A 22,172-nucleotide genomic window follows, 5' to 3' on the forward strand; every position below is an offset into this window, starting at 1 on the left:
TTATTCCTACTAATTAGATATCTAAAAGCTAATTGAGGCAATATTTTCCTTTTCCTTTTCGTAGAGATTTATCCTGCAATAAAATACAGTCTATCGAAAGACGTACATTTGAACCACTACCTTTTTTGCAGTTTATGTAAGTTACAACTATAACTTCATTATATTTGGCGTTTTTATAAAGCTTAATTTTTTCTAAAATTAATTTGTTACTCATTTTGAAGTATGATTAAAATTCCTGCTAAAATTTTGTAGCAAATCCTTTTTGTCTCTAGCAAAGATTAGTGTGAGAGTTATTACACAGATCAGAGTGAATCACTGTAGAGCAGTGGTTCTCAACCAGGGTGATTTTGCACGCAGGTGACATTTGATAGTGTCTGGAGACATTTTTGCTTGTCAGAACTGTATATGCTCCTGGCATCTAGTGGACAGAGGCCACAGATGCTACTAAACACCCAACAGTACAGGAGAGCCTCCCACAGCAAAGAATTATCCAGCCCAAAATGTCAATAGTGCTGCCTTTCTAGAGAAATAAAGATCACTTAACACAAGTATTTAATGAGCATTTACTATTTTGTATCTAATGCACCACATATATAATCATGAAAGTATAAATCATAATATCTTCCCCAGTGAGATTTCATTAGTGTATGGAGGGAGTAGTGATGTTAGTTTCATCATATATAAATTAGAATTATTGCCAAACGATAACTGTTCTGAAAGAATATATATTTTTCTTCTTCTTTTGCATGTGTCTTTCTTTGTAGAAATCTTGGTTGCAATTTACTCACAGAACTGAGCTTTGGAACGTTTCAGGCCTGGCATGGAATGCGCTTTTTACACACGTTGTAAGTGAAATAGAAGATGAATGCATGTAAAAAACTGTGTGTAAAAACACCATGCAGTTATTGGTTAGCTGGGTGTAAGCCCAGTTTGAATTCTGGAAAGTATGTCTTGAGAGCCATTTATTATTTTTTCAAATGAGGAAACTAAGGTACAAAGAGGCCAAGAGACTTGTTTAACTCATATATATGAAACGCTCTGCTTTCCATAGTATTGATCTTTGGCACGGGCAATAAAAGGCACCAAGCAAAAACGCTCAGATTAGCGTTGTCATGGAATCCCACTGATGCCTCTCCACTATGCGAGTGGTCCATGAAGTTCCGCTTTTGAATTTAACTTTGATTCCTGCTCATGTGCAAAGTTCCTAACTGCTTAAAATGTATGCAACTCAGAGCTGCAAAGAACTAAGTTTAGCACCCAGTTCTTCAGGGAGCAAAAGGTGTGGGTGCTTCCCCAAGCATTATTAGCTCTTTTAAATGGTTAAGCAGAAAGAATTTCTGAACACCCACCACAGGGCTCTCCCCAGCCACCCAGAACATTATTTTTCAAAAAGCATATATCTCTGAAGTGAATTATCTGTGGCCAGTAGGAACCTTTGCAGTATGGAAAAAGACGTTGTTTGTGTTCAGCTGTAGTGTGAAAACTAGAAGGAAAATACATTGTTGCAGCCTAATTCAATATACTTCCTTTGCTGACTACTCTTCAATTAGAGGTGTGGGTTTTACACCCCTTCAGCTCAAAAATTCTGCGGTTTCTCATGACACAAGGAAATGATAGTGGGTACGTTCAGTGGCCCGAAGGCGATTTTAGACTCAAGGTAAAGAGCTCTTCTACACCTGGCTTTGGAAAAGACTCTCTTACCTGTCTTGTGGTTCAGAAATCCAGTTTCACACAGTTCACACATTTTGGTTAATGAAGGTGTTGAGGCTGTGTCTGGAGCTGGATTAGCAATTCCTGCAGATGCGTATCTTCGGCGGCCTCCTTCCTTTCCCTTGTTAGTTTGCTGATGCCTGTCTTGGGGAGAGAGCACCAAGGGTCAGTTTTTCTTTTGCCAGCACAAGGGAGAGCAGGCTCATGACATCCCTTCACCAGGAGGTTTTAGTAGAATCAATACAACCTCTTAAACTCACCACCTTTCCTAAACATCCTATAACACCAAGAGTTCCTTATAAGAATCTGCGTTTCACTATAGTTATGTAGGCAACACAGGAAAATACATTGTGGAAATAAACAAATAAATAAATAAATCACAGTTTAAAAATTAATGAATTCATTCAAAAACATTCCCTGAGTGCCATGCCACTCTGTGTCAGCACTGTACTAACTGCTGGGGATACAAACACGCGTAGGGCAGGGACTTTGTCCCCAAGAAACTTTCATACTGGAAGGAGAAAGATGGATGTTGATGGGAAAACATATATGAGAGCCATTGTAGCATCTATGCAGCAGGGTAACAAGGTGAGGGAGGGGGGTGATGAAGTAGAAAATGGGTGGTAGGTTAGAAAAGAGTTGTGATGGAAGAGGCACCAACTTGTTCCTTTGGAATTTGTGTGCCTCTTAAATGACAGAAAAAGGTAGTGAAAGAATCAGAAGTATCTGGTGTTGGAAATAAATTAGTACTGTACTCCTAAAACTCGTTCACAGTTACTTTCAAAAGATTGTCACAGTATAGTAAGTCTTTGTTTTGGGCTAAGTCTTTCTAATAGGAAAAGCTAATTTGCTTCAGGAAACATTTGCCATGGTGAGATATAAACTTTATTGCATCTCTTTCCAAAGGGAAGCCACCAAGGGAAGATGCCACCCTCGAGTTAAGTCATTTTACTACCTATAATGACATATTACTGGAGTGTTTATAAGTTGCCTGCATTAAATAAGTTTGGAAAAGGGCCCCAGCTGAGGTGGATTTATGAATTCAGTGAAGCTTAGGTTTCAGGGCTCCTCACTTGCATAGGTCCCTTGCAAGGTCTTGAGAGGGGTCCTAGCGATTTTTGTATTCATAACTTTGCATGTTTTTATTAGATACGATCTCCCAAAGTAGATGAGGTTCAGGCCCCACAAAACCTTGATTCATCACTAGGTTTCAGGTAATTATAAGACAGTGGGTTTCTTGAATGACGCCTCGATGTTATTGACAAGCATAAGGTGAAGTAGTTAGCAGTGTGGTAGTCTATTTTAAATCTGAAATCTACCTCAAAGATGAGCCAAGAGCTTATTAATTAATAAAGTACCACTCTTTGAATGGTGGTAGTAATCATATCTCTTTCAGATAAAATCAGGAATGAAATATATTATGGAAAACCAGCAGTGGTTGATAATCCTAAATGTTAAGTATACTTTTTTTTTCTGGCTTTAAAGTGTTTCTCCTTCATTCACCTATGCAGGTGCAGACTGATGGCTTATTTTTAAAAATTCTTTTAGTCACTTCATTGGTTCTAAGAATACAAGCTCCATGATTTTAGGAACTGAAGAACTCTACAATGTAGAAAGTCTATGTAACTTAACCAGTCAGAGCACATTCACATGCTGGCTTGTCTGTGGTACATCAATATTGTACCAAGAACATATGCACTATGAGAGAATAAGAGGAAAATCAAAGCCTTATCCCTATTGAATTATTTACCCCATTGTTGAGAATATCAATGAGGGAGGTGAGGCCACACTATGAAGGCAAATTGAGCTGCGGTCACAGAGCCGCCCTAATGCTCCCCCATTCAGCTAGCATTGTTTCCTTTAGATAGCTATGTACACACCAAAGCTTACACACGTCAGGGTGCTGTCATCACTTTTTGCTATGTACTAGAATCCTGGCTGCTTCTCAGATTTACAAAGGCATAAACGCTAAAAACAAAAATAACTTGGGTCTGCCCTTTGGGGTGATTCAGGGTGGCTGTTTTATTTGTAATAGTTCAAAATTTTGAGATTGTCACACCTAGCAACTACTATACTTTTCTTCTCCCAACTGCATCTTATTCTTCCCACCTGTAGTATTTTCTCCCATGCTATATGTTTTCTCACTTTCTTGATAGTGTCCTTGGAAGCACAACGTTTTTAATTTTTATGGAGTCCAACTCATCTATTTTTCCTTTGGTTGTTTCTGCTTCTGGTGTCATATCTAACAACTGTTGTCTAATGCAAGGTCATAAAGATTTACTCCTGTGTTTTCTTCTAGGAGTTTTATAGCCTTAGCTCTTACATTTGGATATTTGATCCATTTGGAGTTAATTTTCATATACGGTGTGAAGTGTAGGAGTCCAGCTTCATTATTTTGTGTGTGGATGTACAGTTGTCCCAGCGTCATTTGAAAAGACTGTTCTTTCCACATGGAATTGTTTTGGCATGCTTGTTGAAAATCAAGAGACCATATACATGAGGGTTTATTCTGTTCCATTAGTTTACATGTCTGTTCTTATTCCAGTACCACACTGTGATTGCAGTAGCTTTGAACTGAGTTTTGAAACCAGGATGTGTTGAGTCCTCCCACTTTGTACTTTACCAACACTGTTTTGGTTTATTCTGTTTCCTTAAATTGCTATATGAATTTTAGAATTAGCTTGGCAATTTCTGGAAAGAAGTCAGCTGGGATTTTGATAGGAATTGCAATGGAACCATAGGTCGATTTGGGAAGTAGTGAAATTTTAATAAGATTATCTTCCAGTCCATGAATCCAGCATGTCTTTATATTTATTTAGATCTTCTTCAATTTCTTTCAACAGTTTTGTACTTTTCAGTGTGAATCTTGCACTCGGGTAAATTTTTCCATAAGTGTTATATTTGTTTTGATGCTGTTACACGTGGAATTGTTTTCTTAATTTCATTTTTGGATTACTCATTGCTGGTGTGTAGAAATAATATTGATCTTATATCCTACAACCTTGCTGAACTCATTTATTAATGCTAACAGTTATTTTCCTAGATTCCCAGGAATATGTCTTGTGGTCTTCCAGTTTCCCAGGAATACAGTGGAACATTTCAAAGTCTCTGTGGACATCTTATTCCTCAGCTTTTCTTTTTAAGCTTTTCGGTTGGGCTGTTTTTTGCACCCAACTGTTACCCATTGCCTCATGCAGCCGCCATGTTAAAATATTTGCTTGAAAATGTTTTCCAGAAATGCCACCTGAGGAGAGGCTTTTCTCACTAGACAGCTCTGAGTCAGGTCAAAGGCAAACCTTTCAAGTGAGGTCTTCCAGGGGACCACCAGACATGTAAAACAATGACAGTTCTTTGGGAATGAGGCTTTGAAGGCCCTCCCAGTCCATGCTGCTCCTCCTGGTACCAGTGATGTGGGCTGTTTTTCAAGGCTACCACTGGCATGGAGAGCAAAGTTCAAGGACAGGTTAAAGCAACACAGATCTCATTTTTCTTACAAAAATTAATTTGTTTTCCTTGAAGAAATTGCTCCCCAATTTCCTGCCAGCATGTTGGTTAAAGTGATTGGTCAGAAGTTGATTCTGACCATTTTTGCCAGTTTTGTTGTTGTAGTTATTGTTATTTTTGCTTCTATGGAGGGATGAATTTTCAGATGTCCTTCCTCCATCATTTTTACTGATTTTCCTGCAATTTTTAAAAAAATCTATAAAGTCTCAACGTCCATACGCTAATTAAATATCATGAGAGATGATTAAGGAAAAAATAAATAAAAAGAGAAATAAATAAATAAATAGAGAAAATATAATTCTCATAGAGGCTTTCCCAGATGGGTAGATGAAGTTTGAAAAGGTATTTCTATATTTAGTGCTCTGCAAATTAAGGTTAAAGTAACAGATGTTTTAACACACACACCCCTTTTTTTTTCATTCAGGTTAAACACAGGCTTTAGAGTCAGAACTAAGTTCAAATTCTAGCTCTGCTTCTTACTAGCTTGATGACTTACGACAAGTTATGTAACTTCTCTGTGCCTCAGTTTCCTCATTTGTACAATGGTGTAATATATATATCATATAAGGTTACTGTGAGGATTAAATGTTAAATGCTGATCACAGATGCCTGGCAACCCAAAAGATATTACTTTTGATGATTATCTTTATAATATTTTGCAAAAATAAGCTAATAATTCTTGAGTAGAGTTAACCTAAAGTCAGGTATTCTTTTCTTTCTTCCTGTTTCTTTTTGGGTTTTTCCCCCCCTTATTTGTTTTTTTTTGTGTGTGTGTGTGTGTGGTACGCGGGCCTCTGACTGTTGTGGCCTCTCCCCTTGCGGAGCACAGGCTCCGGACACGCAGGCCCAGCAGCCATGGCTCACGGGCCCACCCGCTCCGCGGCATGTGGGATCTTCCCAGACCGGGGCATGAACCCGCGTCCCCTGCATCGGCAGGCGGACTCTCAACCACTGCGCCACCAGGGAAGCCCCCCTTATTTGTTTTAAAGAACTAAGAAAAAAGAAAGAAAGAAAGAAAGAAAGAAAGAACTAATAAGAAAATCTATTCCAGGATTTTGGAATAAAATTTTGTTCCCCAAAATTAATTTGTTTGTTTTATTGATATATAAACAAAATGTTATTTATTTATTCAGCAAACATTTATTAAATACCTAGCAAATATTAGGCACTATGTCAGGCACAGGAATAATAATGACAATAAGTGTGGTCTCTGCTCTCAAGTTGCTGACAATCTAGGAGACTGACAAGTAAACAGGTGATTACATACACAGTAACAAAGGCTATGATACAAGAATACACATGGGACTATGTGATGGGAGTATGGCTTTCACCAGTTCCTCTTGGATTTATCTCTTCTTCTTTGGCTCCAGAACCAAGGAATTAGCCCTATTTTTGTCTTTAGCTGGGTAGTTTAAATCATGAAATTTTTAAAAATTTGTAGAGATGAAAGAAAAACACCTTGAATTATGGAAGACACTAGAAATAGTACTTTTTTACAGAGCAAGGGTTTCCTACCAGCATAGTCACTTTGAGGGTTTTTAACCTAAAAAGTTCTTTGGCATATTTTTTCTTTGCTAGCCACTTTTTTTCTATTTTATTGTTTGTTTGTTTGTTTCTCTTCTCCACTTTATCATCTGGAGACCTGGGTAGTTCCCAGTGAAAGAGTGTTTTACAGATTCTAAGGGTGATTTATAGGTAAAGACAGAAAATGATTTTTTTTTTAACCTTCCAGTTCCGTACCAAAAAAAATGAATATAAGCTTTCATAGAAGTAATTGAAAATGCAGATAATTTTAATTCCATTCCATTTTTCAGAATTCTCAGTCGTAATCCTTTGACAACAGTTGAAGATTCTCATCTTTTTAAATTGCCAGCATTAAAATATTTGTAAGTATTGCAACAGTTTCATGGCTCATGAGATAATTTCTCCTTTTTACTTTCGTCAAAGATTGAGTACTTTAGCTAAAAAGACATAATTTAGATTTTAACTGGGTTATTGAAAATAAGAGTTATTGGCAAAGAAAAGGATTGAGAAAGAATATATATGGATAAGACAGCCAGCAGAGAATGAGAACAGTGTTGAAGAACACATATAGATATGGAACATGTAGATGCATGTAGGAATATTATTTATCCCAGAAAGAAAAAAGGAATAAGGGGTACATTATTTTTTTTAAAAAGAGTGATCAAAAGAGGTAGATGCAATTGAAAATGAGAAATCAGGATAATAGAAAATGATTGTACTGTTCAGCACCAAGGTCATTAATTTGATGATGCAAATTTAAATTTCTTCAGTAAGAGCTGTTTTGGATTATCATCTATGGCAAGTAAGAAGCCAGCATTGAAGTAATCACATGTTAAGTATCTTTTTAAGTTTAGAACTTTTGTCTTTGGGTTTTCTATCACGCATGTTTGGGCTTCTCCTTCAGAGACATGGGAACAACACAAGTGTCACTCACAACAATTGAAAGCATCCTCATGATGACCCTTGAATTGGAAAAACTGTAAGTTGATTTTTCTTACATTTATTTTCACTCAGTTGTTTTTTTAGGTTTGTTTTATTATTTTCTTAAGTCAGGTTTATTTATGTATAATTTTCATTTAACAAAATGCACTATTTTTAAATATACAGTGTGATGTGTTTTGACAAACGTATAGTTCTGTAGCCACCACCACATTTGAGGTAAAGAAAACGTCTGCACTACCAAAAGACCGCTCATGTCCCTCTGTAGTCAATCCATCCTCCTCTCTCTACCAGCCCCTGGCAACCACCGATCTGATTTTTGTCCGTATAATGTTGCCTTTTCCAGAATATTTTATAAATGAAATCATGTGGTATGTAGCTTTTTGTTTTTGGCTTCTTTCACTTAGCCAGTCTCTTTGGAGATTCATCTGTTTTGTTGCACCTGTCAGTAGTTCATTCCTTTTTATTGCTGAGCAGTATTCTAGTTGTGTGGATACACAGTTTGTTTACGCATTCATCGTTTGATGAACATTTGCGTTTTTTCTCATTTTTTGGCTATTATGAACAAAGCCTCTGAAAACAGTCACATGTGTGTCTGAACATATGTTTTGTGCGAGCATATGTTTTCATTTCTTTGGGGTAAAATCCCTAAGGGTGGGATTGCTTTATCATATGCTAACTGCATATTTAACTTTTTAAGAAACTGCTAGACTGTTTTCTAAAGTGCCTGTGCCATTTTGCTTCCCCACTGGCAGTCTATGAGTGTTGCAGTTGCTCCACATCTTCACCTGATTCTTATATTAAAAAAAAAAAAAATTTCAGCCTTTCTAGTAGGTGTGTAGTTGCATCTCGTGGTTTTGCCACATTTTGCATTTCTGTAATAGGTGAGTGATGTTGAGTGTCTATTCATGTGCAAATATCTTTTAAAATGAAGTGTCTGTTCAAATTCATTTTTAATTGGATATTGTTATTGAGATTTAGGAGTGCTTTATATAAAAAGCAATGGAAAAAGTCCTTTCTCTCAAATAAGTGTTTAGTAAATACCTTCTCCCAGATTGTGACTTATCTTCATTATATTAAAGTGTCTCTGAAGACTAGAAGTGTTAAATTTTTGATGAACTCTAATTTAGCAATTTTTCTTTTTTTTCATATTTATTTAATTTATTTATTTGGTTGTGCTGGGTCTTAGTTGCGGCAGATGGGCTCCTTAGTTGTGGCTCATGGGCTTCTTAGTTGTGGCATGCGAACTCTTAGTTGTGGCATGCATGTGGGATCTAGCTCCCTGACCAGGGATCTAACCTGGGCCCTCTGCATTGGGAACTCAGAGTCTTAACCACCAGGGTAGTCCCTTAGCAACTTTTCTTAGATGGTTTGTGCTTTTTTCTGTCTTATCTAAGAAATCTTTCTCTGAGACCCCATTGTCTAACCCATAATGACAAAGGTTTTCTCCTATGTTTCCTTCCAGAAGTTGTATAGTTACATTTAGGTCTATGATTCATTCTGTGTTAATTTTCATATATGTTGTGAGGGAAGGGTCAAGTTTCTTTTTTCTTTTTTGCAGTTTAAATAACTATTTCTGTAGGACCCTATTGCGACAGTTTATTACACAACTTACTGCACCTTAAATTGTGCCATCCCCCTTACAATATGGGAAGCTAATAGAAACCTTCTGTTATGCCAAGGCTAGTTGAGGGGATTGCATGAATTAGTATGTGGAAAGGGCCCTGCATTTAGCAGTCTGTTCCAACCGTCTTTGTCAGGTCAGCTGACCAATGACTGTCTTCACCATGCCGTCACACATTGGTCACTGCTCTAGCCTCATCTTCCTCAGCCTCCCACAGCATCTGCCACAATTGCGATCCCCCTCTTGTAAGCTAGATGCCCTTCTCTCTCGATATTAAAAAGTATTTCCCTATGTAACGACAATACTGCTAACACACAGTACTAAATAAATTAAATTCCTACACAATAATATTACTTAATAAAGATTTGCTATTCAAATTTCCCCAATTGGCTCTCTCATATAATATCATTTCTTTTAAGCTTTTTGAGGTATAACTGACATACAGTAATCTGTGTTCACACACACACATACACACACCATGAAGACATCACCAAAATCAAAATGTCCATCACCTCAGGAAGTTTCTTAATGTCTCTTTGTAATTCTTCCTTCCCATCTTTCCTCACCCTTCCCAGTTGCTATGCAACCATTGATCTGCTTTCTGTCTGCATTTTCTAGAATTTTATGTAAATGGAATCATACAGGGTATACTTTTTTCTAACTGGCTTCTAACTCAGCATGATTATTTTAATCTTCATCCATATTGTTGCATATATCAGTAATTCCTTTCTGTTTATTGCTGAATAGTATTCCATTATATGTATGTACCACCATTTATCTATTCACCATTGATGGACATTTGAGTTGTTTCAGTCTTTGTCTATTACAGATAAAGTTGCTATGAATATTTGTGTACAAGTCTTTGTATGGATGTATACTTCCATTTCTCTTGGGTAAATACCTGCAAGTAGAATGGTTGGATCATTGGTAAGTGTATGTTTAAGTTTTTAAAAAATACCTATTTTCCATAGTGGTTTGATCATTTTACATCTCTACCAGCAGTGTATGAGAGCTGCATTTTCTTCACGTTGCGGCCAACATTTGCTATGCTCAATATTTTTAATTTTACATATTTTAATAGGTGTGTAGCTGTATCTCACTGTGGCATCCCTAATGATTAATCATGTCAAACATCTTTTCATATGCTTATTTTCCATCTGTATATCTTTGAATCTTTTATCTATATTTTTCTCGAGTTTTGAGAGTTCTTTATATATTCTGGAAATTGGTCCTTTATCCAATATGTAAGTTGCTAAGTATTTTCTCCCATTCTGTGACTCATCTTTTTGTTCTCTCAGGAGTGTCTTTTGCAGGGCAGAAGTTCTTAATTTTGATGCTGTTTAATTTATCTATTTTATTCTTTTATGGATTATGCTTTTGGTGTTGTATCTAAGAAATCTTGTCTAACGCAAGGTCATAAAATTTTTCACCTGTTTTTTTTTTTTTTTTTTTTTTTTTTTGCGGTACGCCAGCCTTTCACTGTTTTGGCCTCTCCCGCCGCGGAGCACAGGCTCTGGACGCGCAGGCTCAGCGACCATGGCTCACGGGCCCAGCCGCTCCGCGACATGTGGGATCTTCCCGGACCGGGGCACGAACCTGTGTGCCATGCATCAGCAGGCCGACTCTCAACCACTGCGCCACCAGGGAAGCCCTCACCTGTTTTGTTCTAGAAGTTTTATAGTTTTATGTTTTACATTTAGATCTTTGAACCAATTTGAGTTCATTTCTGTATATGGTTTGGATGGAACTTCTTTTTTTTTTTTCTTTTTGCACCTGGATATTCAATTTTTCCAGCATCATTTGTTGAAAAGACTATCGTTTCTCCACTTAAAAACTTTTGAACCTGAAAGTCAGTTCTCCACATCTTTCTTCTTCAGAACTTTCTATTCTGTTCCTTTGATCTTTTTGTCTATCTTTACACTACTATCACAGTGTCTTGAAGGTGTAGTTTCATAAGCCTTGAAATCAGTTACTGTTAGTTCTTCAACTTTGTTCTTTCTCAAAGTTGTTTTAGTTATTCTAAACTTTATTTCCATATGAATTTTAGAATTAGCTTGTCAATTTCTATAGAAAAGCCTACTGGGATTTTGATCTATAAATCGATTTGGGGACAATTGATGTCTCAACAATATTGAATCTTCTGATCCATGAATACTTTATATCTCTCCATTTATTTAGGTCTTCCTTAATTTCCCCCTGCAACATTTTACAGTTTTCAGTGTGCCAGTCTTTTACATCTTTTGTCAGATTCATTCTAAGTATTTAATATGTTTGATTCTATTATAAGTAGTATTTTAAAACTTTGATCTCTGATTGTTTGTTGAGATCAATTAATCTTTTTGTATGTTGATCGTGTACCCTGCAAACTTGATAAACTCATTTATTAGTTCCAGTAGCATTTTTGTAGATTCTATCAGGTTTTCTACATAATCATGTTATCTGCAAATAAAGATAGATTTACTTCTTCCTTTCCATTCTGAATATCTCTTTTCTTTCTTTTGCCCTATGGCACTGGCTAGAACCTTCAGTGCAATGTCAAATAGAAGTAATGAGAGCAGACAGCCTTGCCTTTGTCCTGATCCTGGAGAGAAAGTACTTTGTCCTTCACCATTAAATATGATGTTAGGTATTTTGTAGAAGTCATTTATCAAGTTGAGGAAGTCTCCTTCCATTCCTAGTCTACTGAGGGCTGTTCTTTTCTTTAATGTGGAATGGATGTTAGATTCTTTCATTCTTTTCCTGCATCTATTGCAATGACTATGTGATTTTTCCCTTCTTTTCTTTTCTTAATTTGTTTATTTATTTTTGGCTGCATTGGGTCTTCTTTGCTGCACGCAGGCTTTCTCTAGTTGTGGCGAGCAGGGACTACTCTTCATTGCAGTATGCAGGCTTCTCATTGCGGTGGCTTCTCTTGTTGCAGAGCACGGGCTCTAGGTGCACGGGCTTCACTAGTTGTGGCACATGGGCTCAGTAGTTGTGGGTCACGTGCTCTAGAGCGCAGGCTCAGTAGTTGTGGTGCACAGGCTTAGTTGCTCCATGGCATGTGGGATCTTCCCAGACCAGGGCTCAAACCCATGTCCCCTGCACCGGCAGGTGGATTCTTAACCACTGCCCCACCAGAGATGTCCTGATTTTTCTTTTTTAGTGTAGTAAGTTGGGTAAGTTGATTTTCAAATATTAAAGCAACCTTTCATTCTTGAGATAAACCCCACTTGGTCATGATGTATCATCTTTTTATATATTATTGGATTTGATATGCTAAAATTTTGTTAAGAATTTTTGCCTCTGAGTTCATGAGAGAGATTGGTCTATAGTTTTTTTGTAATGTCATTGTCTAATCTTGGTATAGTGAAAGTTGGCCTTATAAATAAGTTGGGAAGTATTCCCTTCTCTTCAACTTTCTGGTAGAGTTTGTGTAGAATTGGCATTATTTTATTCCTTAAATGTTCCATAGAATTTACCAGTTAAGCCATTTGGACTTGAAGCTTTCTTTGTTGGAAGGTTTTAAACTGCACATCCAATTTCTTTAATATCCTTATTCTTGAATAAACTTTAGTAGTGCATGTCTTTCAAAGAATTTGTCCATTTCATATTGAATTTATTGGTATAAAGTATTCTATAATATTCTCTTATTATCCTTTTAATATCTATAGTACTTTTCTATTTTGCAGTTTATTTATTTCTACTTTGACCTTTATTGTGTTCTTTCTTCTCTTACTCTGTGCTTAATTTGCTCTCGTTTTTCCAGTTTAAGGTGGAAGTTGAGGAAGCTGAGTACAGCATTAGCAATATCCCACATGTTGACATAATATGTTTTCAGTTTCAGTGAGTTCAAAATAGTTTTTGATTTCCCTTTTGATTTCTTCTTTGACCACAAAGTTACTCAGAAGTGTGTTGTTTAGTTTCCAAATATTTGGAGCTTTTTCAGCATTTTAAATTTCTAATTTAATTCCATTGTGGTCAGAGACATATATTGATTGCCTAAAATCCTTTAAAAAAATTTTTAAAGTATTTTTTAAATTTATTTCTTTGCTCCGTTGGGTCTTTTTTGCTTTGCCTGGGCTTTCTCTAGTTGCGGCGAGCAGGGGCTACCCTTCGTTGTGGTGTACCGGCTTCTCATTGGATGGCTTCTCTTGTTGCAGAGCACAGTCTCTAGGTGCATGGGCTTCAGTAGTTGTGGCACACAGGCTCTAGAGCGCAGGCTCAGTAGTTGTGGCGTACGGGCTTAGTTGTTCTGCGGCATGTGGGATCTTCCCTGACCAGGGATCGAACCCGTGTCCCCTGCATTGGCAGGCAGATTCTTAACCACTGAACCACCAGGGAAGTCCCAATTCCAGTATTCTTAATCTTTTGTGTAGATACATATTGCAATCTGGTGACATTTTCCTTCTGCTTAAAAATACTTCTTTTAACATTTCTTATAGGGAAAGTCTACTAGTAATGAATTCTTTCAGCTTTTGTATGTCTGAGATAGTCTTTATTTTGCTTTTGTTTTGACAGTTGTGGGTGTAGAATTCTAGGTTGATAGAATTCAATTCACTACTTTAAAGATGTTATTCCACTGAGTTCTCGTTTACATTGTTTCCAAAAAGAATTCTCCTGTCATTGTTATCTTTGTTCCTCTGTATGTACTGTATAGGTTTTTCCTCTGGCTGCTTTTAACTTTTTTCTTTATTGCTGGTTTTGAGCAATTTGATTATTTTTTGTGCCTTGGTGTCGTTTTGTCCATGTTTCTTATGCTTAACGTTCATTGATCTTCTTGACTTTGTGGGTTTATAGTGTTTACCAATGTAGAAGAATTGGGGGTATTATTTCTTCAATTTTTTGTATTTCTCCTCTCCTTCATGGACTCTAAGTACACATGTATTAGACCACTTGAAGTTGTTGCACAATTCGCTGATGCTCTATTCATTTTTGTTGTTGTTTTGTTTTGTTACACGTTTTGTTTCATTTTGGATAGTTTCTATTACTGTGCCTTAATGTTCACTGACCCTTTCTTCTGCAGTGTCTAATCTGCCATTAACCTCATTCAATGTCTTTTTCATTTAGACTTTGTTTGTAATCTCTAGAAGCTCAATTTGGGTCTGTTTTGCATTTTCCGTGCCTCTACTTAACATTTTCAGTGTTTAGCCTGGGTTTCTTAACAACTGAAATACAGTTCTAATAACTTTTCTTCATGTATAATAACTTTTTTTTTTTTTTCTGGTACGTGGGCCTCTCACTGTTGTGGCCTTTCTCGTGGCAGACCACAGAGTCCGGATGCACAGGCTCAGGAGAGCCCCATGTGTAATACCTTTTTAAATGTTCTTTTCTACCAAGTCTAACATCTGTGTAGATTATGGGTTAGTTTTGATTGGTTGCCTTTTCTCCTCAGTATGGGTCATATTTTCCTACTTCTTTGCATGCTTGGCAATTTTTCATATGATAACAGATGTTGTGAGTTTAGTTTATTGTGTGCTATATATATTTATATTCCTGTAAAATGCTTGGGCTTTATTTTGTGTGAAATTAAGTTACTCAGAACAGTTTTATTCTTTTAAGTCTAGCTGTTAAGATTCGTTGGGTAGGAGTCCACGTAGCCTTTAGTCTGGAGCTCATTATTTGCAACTACTGAGACAAGTCCTTTCTGAGTATCATGAGGTTTTCCAGTCTGACTTGTAGGAACAGGTACTATTCCTACAACCCTGTGTGATAACCAGTTATTCTTATTATTAATGCTTTCATGTGGTTCTTTTCCTGGCATCAAGTAATTCCTCACACAAATGTACTGATCAATACTGTGTTGAATTTTCAAGAGATCCCTCTGCATATCCCCAGAGTTCGTTGTCTGTGCACTTCTTTTCTCTCTCATACTCTGCTTTGTGAACTCTAGTTACCTTGGTTTTCCCAGACTCTCAGCTCCATTTCCTCAGTCAGGGAGTCCACCAGTCTCAGCCTGGACTTCTCTTCCCTGTACCATGACCTGGAAACTCTCTCAGAGAAGTAAGTTAGGGCTATTATAGGTATCAGTTCATTTATTTTCCATCTTCTGGGGATCACTGAACTGTATTGCCTGATGTGCAGTTTCTTGAAAACTGTTGTTTCATATGTTCTGCCTGATGCTTTCATTGTTTCAGGTGGGAGGTTAAATTGGTCCTTGTTACTTCATCTTGGCCAGTAGCCAATAATGTTTTTTAAGTCTGTTTTATTTTTATACAGGGTCCAATTAAAGATTAGGCATTGCATGTCATGTCTTTGTTTCCTTTAATCTAGAATATTTCCCTGCTATTTTTTTTTTTTTTTTTTTGTCTTTTATGACATTGGCATTTTTGAAGAGTCTAAGCCAGTTGTCTTGTAAATTGCCCCACAGTCTGGATTTGTCTGTTTCCTCATTTGATTCAAAGTAAATATTTTGGGGAAGAATACTATATAGGTGATGTATTCTTCATACTTCATCACTTCAGGTGGCCCAGTGCTAAGTCTGATCCCTTGATTAAGGGGGTATCTTCCATATCTCTCCATTGTGAAGTTATTTTTCCCCTTGGTAATTGATAAATAATATGAGGTCCCATACTTTGGGATCAGTGGAGATCCTACTTTCAAACAACTCTTCACCCAACTGTGCATCAATGATAATCCTTGTCTGAATCTATTATTACATTGATACTTGCAAAATGACACTTTCCTAATCTATCATTCCTTTTGCATTTATTAGCTGACATGATTATATAGAGAAGAGCTCCCCACTTTTCATTTTGAGTATCATTATGAACTCATGTGCTTTTATTTAAATTAACTATGTTATACCTTATTATAATGATCATGTTATTCTTTGGAATGTTCCATTTGTCTAGATTTGGCCAATGTGATATCTGTTATTGTTTAACCACACGATGCTTTTTTATTACTAGAATAACTTCTGATATATTACTACTGACAAGTAGGAACTGAGAAAGGGACTCCAGAAAGTGCGGCCTTATTCAGACTCTTCTTAGAAGTCTGCCTTCTTCCTGTGTACTCTCAACCCAAAGGCTTTCGGATTGGAAGGAGATATTTCTGAATCAAATTACAGATCAATGTCCCCCAATTCTAATCCCTATTCCCTTTTTTCTAGGCATACCATACCTACTGCCATCCTAATCCTTCTGTTGGGCACCTCTCTCCTCCTCTATATTTATTTACAACAGTCAAGAGCAGCAATTGGCCAACCGGCCCCTATCCTGTTCTCCAGCCCATGAGCCCCAAGAACTCCTTTTTGCACTGGTCTGTGGGGGCCTTGGACTCCCCCTTCTACCTACTCAAGTAACTCTTTTATCACAACTTTAATGACCAGTGTTTCCATTTATAGGATCTTACCTAGCCGTATGGGCTGCTGCCTCTGCCAATTTAAAGATAGTATTGAGGTTGCCTGTAAGACAGTCAAGCTGCGTTGTGACAGTGAATGCCTGACAGACGTGACACCTTGTGGTGAGTCTCAATTGCGGGATAATAAATTGTTAATTTAATTTTTTAATGTTTATTTTTAATCAATGATGATAAATTTTAAAATTAGTGGTGTAATTGCATTGTTTTAATCCATTCATTCAGAGTTCCAGCTCCCTAAGTTTCTAGGAACTACCCCCTTGCTAAATATCAGATGCTTGGTTACATTATTAAGCTAATATAACTGATCTGCATACATAATGGAACAAGATAAAGGAATGGAAGGGGGAAGGGAATTCACATTAATGACCACATATCCTATGCTGTGCTCTCTGCAAATGAGAACTTATTCATATAGCGCATCACATTTTGTAAACTGATTTTATATACATTAAGTCTCAGGTACTCTTTGTCTCATAGGAGAGGTGTAAATATATTTTTGTTTATTTTGTGTGTTTCTGCAATTTTTTAAACAGTACAAGTGATGCTGTTTTATGTCCTATTTGGAGCCTGAGATTTTCTGGTTCCATAACCAGAAGCTGCTACCTAGCCCTTCTAATGGACGGGAGAGCTAGTTTATTCTTAGACTGTCTAGCTCTGAGCTTGCTCTGAATCTCAAGCTTTTCTATTCACAAAACACTCAGGGGGTTTCAACTATTTTTCTATATATTAGATTTATTGGCACTAACTTGATGACTTCCAAAATGTACTTTCATGCCCAGGTAGCTTGAATACAAGTCTCTTTCAGTGATCTAGAGCACATCATACAAATAACACTTTGCACCTTATATAAAGACAATATTGCTGATTTTTCAACACGGTTTTTTTTTTCTGGCCGTGCCACACAGCTTGTGGGATCTTAGTTCCCCAACCAGGGATTGAACCCGGGCCACAGCAGGGAAAGTGCCGGGTCCTAACCACCAGACCACCAGGGAACTCCCCCTGACAACTTTACTAATTATTATTACTCCCTTCTCCCCCAGATGTGGGCAGAAAAGGCATTTTTACTCTCCTTTTACAGGTGAGAAAAAACAAGATCAGAGGTGTTAAGTGCTATGACCCTAGTGCCCCGATCTCCTGTCCCCAGTTTGGGGCTCTCTGCAAGCCCATGCTCCTCCTTTCTCATGACCCTCCCCTCCTCCTCTGACCCTCACCAAAACTACTTTTAATCCTTTTGGAAGAGAAGCCCACCTGCACAATGGTACACATTGCCTTCACACAGTCAGAAGCTTTGGACGGTTCCCCAAGTAAAGCTGGAAATATTAGAAGTAAAATGAAATGAAAGCAAAGTAGCCATCTGACAGAAGTTGCTTGTTCCCTTCTGCAGTTGAAGACCTCAAGTATTATTCCATTGATTTGTTGAACATTCCACATTGGCATATAATCTGGCAAATCTCTGAATTTATACCCCAGATCCCTGCCCAAATTTTAGCAAAGAGCCAGGGCGGACATAGTGGTTTTTTTCTGTATAGATCCTTGTGTTATGGGCGCTGGGATATATGGAAGCAGGGACTGAGCAAAGGACTCGGTGGGCGGGTGGAGAAGGACGTGTCCAGATGACGACCTGTTAGCGGCGGTTGTTGTCGTGGTCATCTGTGATAGCAGCAAGAACACAAGCACACTGAAGAGGTGGAGAGAGGAAGCCTCACACTCCTCTGCCTCTGAGGCAGGACAGGATGGGGTATATGAATGGGAGGAGTCACAGTAGATCTGCAGAGAGTCCAGCTGAGTAGGGGAATATTTGTCTTCCAGCCTTGCATTTTCTTGAGTACTGGCCCCTGGGAACCAGTGGAGTAATCCTGAACGTAGTTACTATATTTCACGCTACAGAATTTTCTGAGTAGATAGCCACTTTTTCAAGAGATATCTTTTTCACATTTTGTTGTTGCCAGTCATAGGCTTAAGTGTGGGTTTCTTTTACTCCTCAGTGGCACTCAAACTTTGACTGATTCCTAATTTATTTGGCTGTGGACTGACAAAAAGCTGTCCCATCAGTGTTCAATGATCAAAAACAGTCCCTTCTTTTTTGACAGATGAAGAAACATCTATAGGGAATGCAGAAGGATCGTTGATGAAGGTGTTACAAGCCCGGAAAAAGAACACCACCACTGAGCTGACTATTGAGTCCGAGAGGGCGTCGTCAGATAAAAGTGCTGTCAGCTTGTCAGGCTTCATGAATGAGCAGCTGGACTTTAAGAATAAAAGTGATATTATCAGTACACTAAATGACATACTGCCTTATACCTCAGAGGGAAATCTAGGAGATGTGGAATCAACATTATTCCCATTCATTCAACTTCTTTTCTCAAATACACCAGATGGAGATATGCCGCAGGGCCTTTTGAAAGGCAATACAAGGAGCCCTTCTGTTAAACCTGTACCCAACACTTCAGCTAATAAAAACAAATTGAGGAAACTCCATTTTGTGGAACATTTGTTAGATGCAGAAACTCAAGAAAAAATTGATGAGGTTAAAAAGGAAGAAAAACCTGCCACGCGTACGCGTTCCAACATTTCAAGTGCCACGTTTAAAAGCTACATCTTTCAAAAGAAATTGCAAACTGCCCAACCACAGAAAGACAGCCTCGCAAACACTGAGAGTACAGAGGAAAGGCTGCTGAGAGTGAACAGGGTCCTCAAGGGCCCAAGGGGCATACAGAAAATGCACCTCAAAGCAGTGGGAGATGAGAGCGTCAGGGGGAAACAGAATGCCCAGCCATCTGAGGCGAACACTGCTGAAGAAAGAAGGCTCAGGAGGCCATCCCCAAGAAAGCTGAAACAGCTTCTCATGGTTCAGAGTCCCAGGAAGCTGGTGGGAAAGTCCTCCAATGCAGAGTCTTCATTCATAAAGGAACACAAGGCAGCAGGCTCCTCTTCCTGGAAACAGTACTTCAAGGGCAGGCCTTCTGCCTCCATCCCTCCAAAATCCCCATCAGAGGTTAAAAGCACATCAAAAGACTTATCCAACACTCTTCATGTTTTAGAGGATGCAAAGGCTAGAACTAGAAACATTAAGGACTTCGAACTAATCTCACATTCTGGAAAAAAATACATCTTCCATAAAATTAGGTCTCATCGGGTCCACAGAAAACCCAAAGGCAAAAGGAGTGGAAAGTTCAGAAAGAAAAGTTCACTCACTAGAATGATGCTTGCAAGCCCTCCGTTCTCTGTACTGAGGAGTCTCATAAATTCCCCTCCACGAGAGGCTGTTTCATCTTCAGGAGAAGTGACTTCTCAGGAAAAGCCTTTTCCAGAATTATTTTCTCTTTCAGACCCTTCTACAGAAAACACTACTTCAGAAATCAATACTGCACAAAATGTTTCTGAAGAAATTATTTCTACAGGAAACTCTACTCTGCCAGGAGGAACCAGCCCTGGAAACACTACCCATAGGAACGTGTCCACTGCACATTCTACTGTTGCTGCAGACAACAGTATGCCAACTGTTCAACACACCAACCAAACACTATGGGAGTACCACAACACGGGCACTGAATTATCCTCTAAGCCCACAGGTTTCGCTTTCCCAGGGCTCACATCCCCGGGTGATCAAGTTGAAACTCAGCTAAACCAGCAGCTACAGTCCCTCATCCCTAACAATGACATGCGAAGGCTCATTTCTCATGTTATCCAGACTTTAAAAATGAACTGCTCGGAGACCCACGTGCAGCTGGCCTGTGCCAACCTCATCTCTAGAACAGGCCTCCTGATGAAGCTTCTCAGCAAGCAGCAAGAAGTAAATGTGTCCGAAGCGGAGGGGGATACGGACCAGTGGAAAGCTGACAACTACATCAGTGAGAGCACAGAAGCCCAGAGTGAGCAGAAAGGGCAGGAGTCAAGTGAGGTGAGGGTAACCCCTGACACATGGGAGCTGGACTTTTACTCAGTTTAGGACACGCCATTAACGTGCCCAAGCAGGAATGCCACGGGCTCCTAGTCTCTATCTTATCTTCAGCCATGAAACGGGCTAAGACAGTGATCTCCCACTTTGCTCATTTAAACAGTGTGCCACTCTTCCTAAGGAAGACGAGAAAATGCATAACACAAGATAAATAAGGTGTAGATAAATAAATTGTAGAAGAAAATGCTAATGATAAGATTAACAACATTAAATTTGGCTTGTTCTTATAGAAGCTACTCGCCTGAAAGGATTGGGTTTTATAGTAGTTTAAGAATAGTTAGCTAGCGTTTAGAATAGGTTTAAGAATAGTCAGTTTTTATCCCTTCTATCTCCTTGTTTTTAAAAAGTTGTTATTTGTTTTTTTAGCTCACAAAAGAAGTTCCAGCATATGGCTATAAGAACAGACTCATCTTGGCAATATCCATATCTGCAGTAGTGACGATTTGGGTTACAATTCTCTGTCTCATTGAGGTAAGGACAATACTTAATTCAGATTCAGAACTCACAAGCTGAGAATGAAATCCACCTTTCCACCTACTACTACTTGATTCTTCTCTTTAGTCATAAGGACTGACATACACTTTGTTCTTTTCTTGAAAAGTATATTCCTAGGATGATTTTTTGTATTTTTGTTTTGTTTTTGTTTTTTCTCTGGGGGGCTGCGTTGGGGCTTCATTGCAGTTCATGGGCTTCTCACTGAGGTGGCTTCTCTTGTTGTCGAGTACAGGCTCTTGGCGTGTAGGCTCAGGAGTTGCGGCGCACGGACTTAGTTGCTCCGTAGCATGTGGGACCTTCCCAGACCAAGGATCGAACCCGTGTCCCCTGCACTGACAGGCGGATTCTTAATCACTGTGCCACCAGGGAAGTCCCCACAGGATTTTTAAAGGAACTCCACTCCCAGGAAATCTCTATGGAATTGGATCCATGATAACAAGCCATTGGACTATTTTGACAAGTTAAGTTTATAGGAAGGCCAGAGTTGACATGATAGTAAAATTCCTTCAACTCAGAAAACGATGCTGATTTGATGTACTCAGCAGTCACTCTCATTCTACTTTTGATTTCTTTCCTTGTTGGCTGAAATGATGAGAGATATACGATCTCCAAAGTCATGGAGCTATCAGTCACCCTGGGAGAGGTAAAAGGACATGCCTAAACGATAAAAGTGGGATCTTTGCAATTCCTTAGGTTTACTTAGCATCTTTCTTCTCCGGTGTATTAGGAACTGTGTAGATAGGTTCCATTAAACCACTGCAAGTAAAATCCTGCAGCAGGCTACCCTAAAGTATGTCATATTTATAGTAGCCTATTCCTGGAGGTAGCCTGTTTACCTTTTGTTCGGTTACACAATGGTTTATTACTTTTCCCCACAGGCAGTTGCTAACATTAAAAGAGTGGTTTTAATAAGCTGACAATCTTGATTCTACCCTTCGAATCCAACCTACTTTATTTACCTTTTCTCTTGTAATGGCCTCCCTCCATTCCAGCCAAAGCGGCTCCTCACTATACGCTTGTTACACCATACCCATTCCTACTTTGGTCTGTGCCTTTGCCCATCTAAAATTCCTT

At 38.4% G+C, this 22,172-nt stretch overlaps 1 protein-coding gene across 1 annotated transcript in view; it reads left to right on the forward strand.

The window, feature by feature from the left end:
- The window catches only part of LOC132414566 (leucine-rich repeat-containing protein 37A-like), a 42,297-nt gene that overhangs the window by 14,125 nt on the left and 6,000 nt on the right, over positions 1–22,172 (forward strand). The window contains exons 4-10 of the mRNA XM_059997217.1: positions 65–136; positions 765–845; positions 7,029–7,100; positions 7,643–7,717; positions 16,629–16,747; positions 18,736–20,546; positions 20,970–21,074. Coding sequence (XP_059853200.1) covers positions 65–136; positions 765–845; positions 7,029–7,100; positions 7,643–7,717; positions 16,629–16,747; positions 18,736–20,546; positions 20,970–21,074 — 2,335 coding nt within the window. The remainder of the gene's footprint in view (positions 1–64; positions 137–764; positions 846–7,028; positions 7,101–7,642; positions 7,718–16,628; positions 16,748–18,735; positions 20,547–20,969; positions 21,075–22,172) is intronic.

The sequence above is a fragment of the Delphinus delphis genome, chromosome 19, assembly GCF_949987515.2.
Source record: "Delphinus delphis chromosome 19, mDelDel1.2, whole genome shotgun sequence".
In the NCBI taxonomy this organism is placed as follows: Eukaryota; Metazoa; Chordata; class Mammalia; order Artiodactyla; family Delphinidae; genus Delphinus; species Delphinus delphis.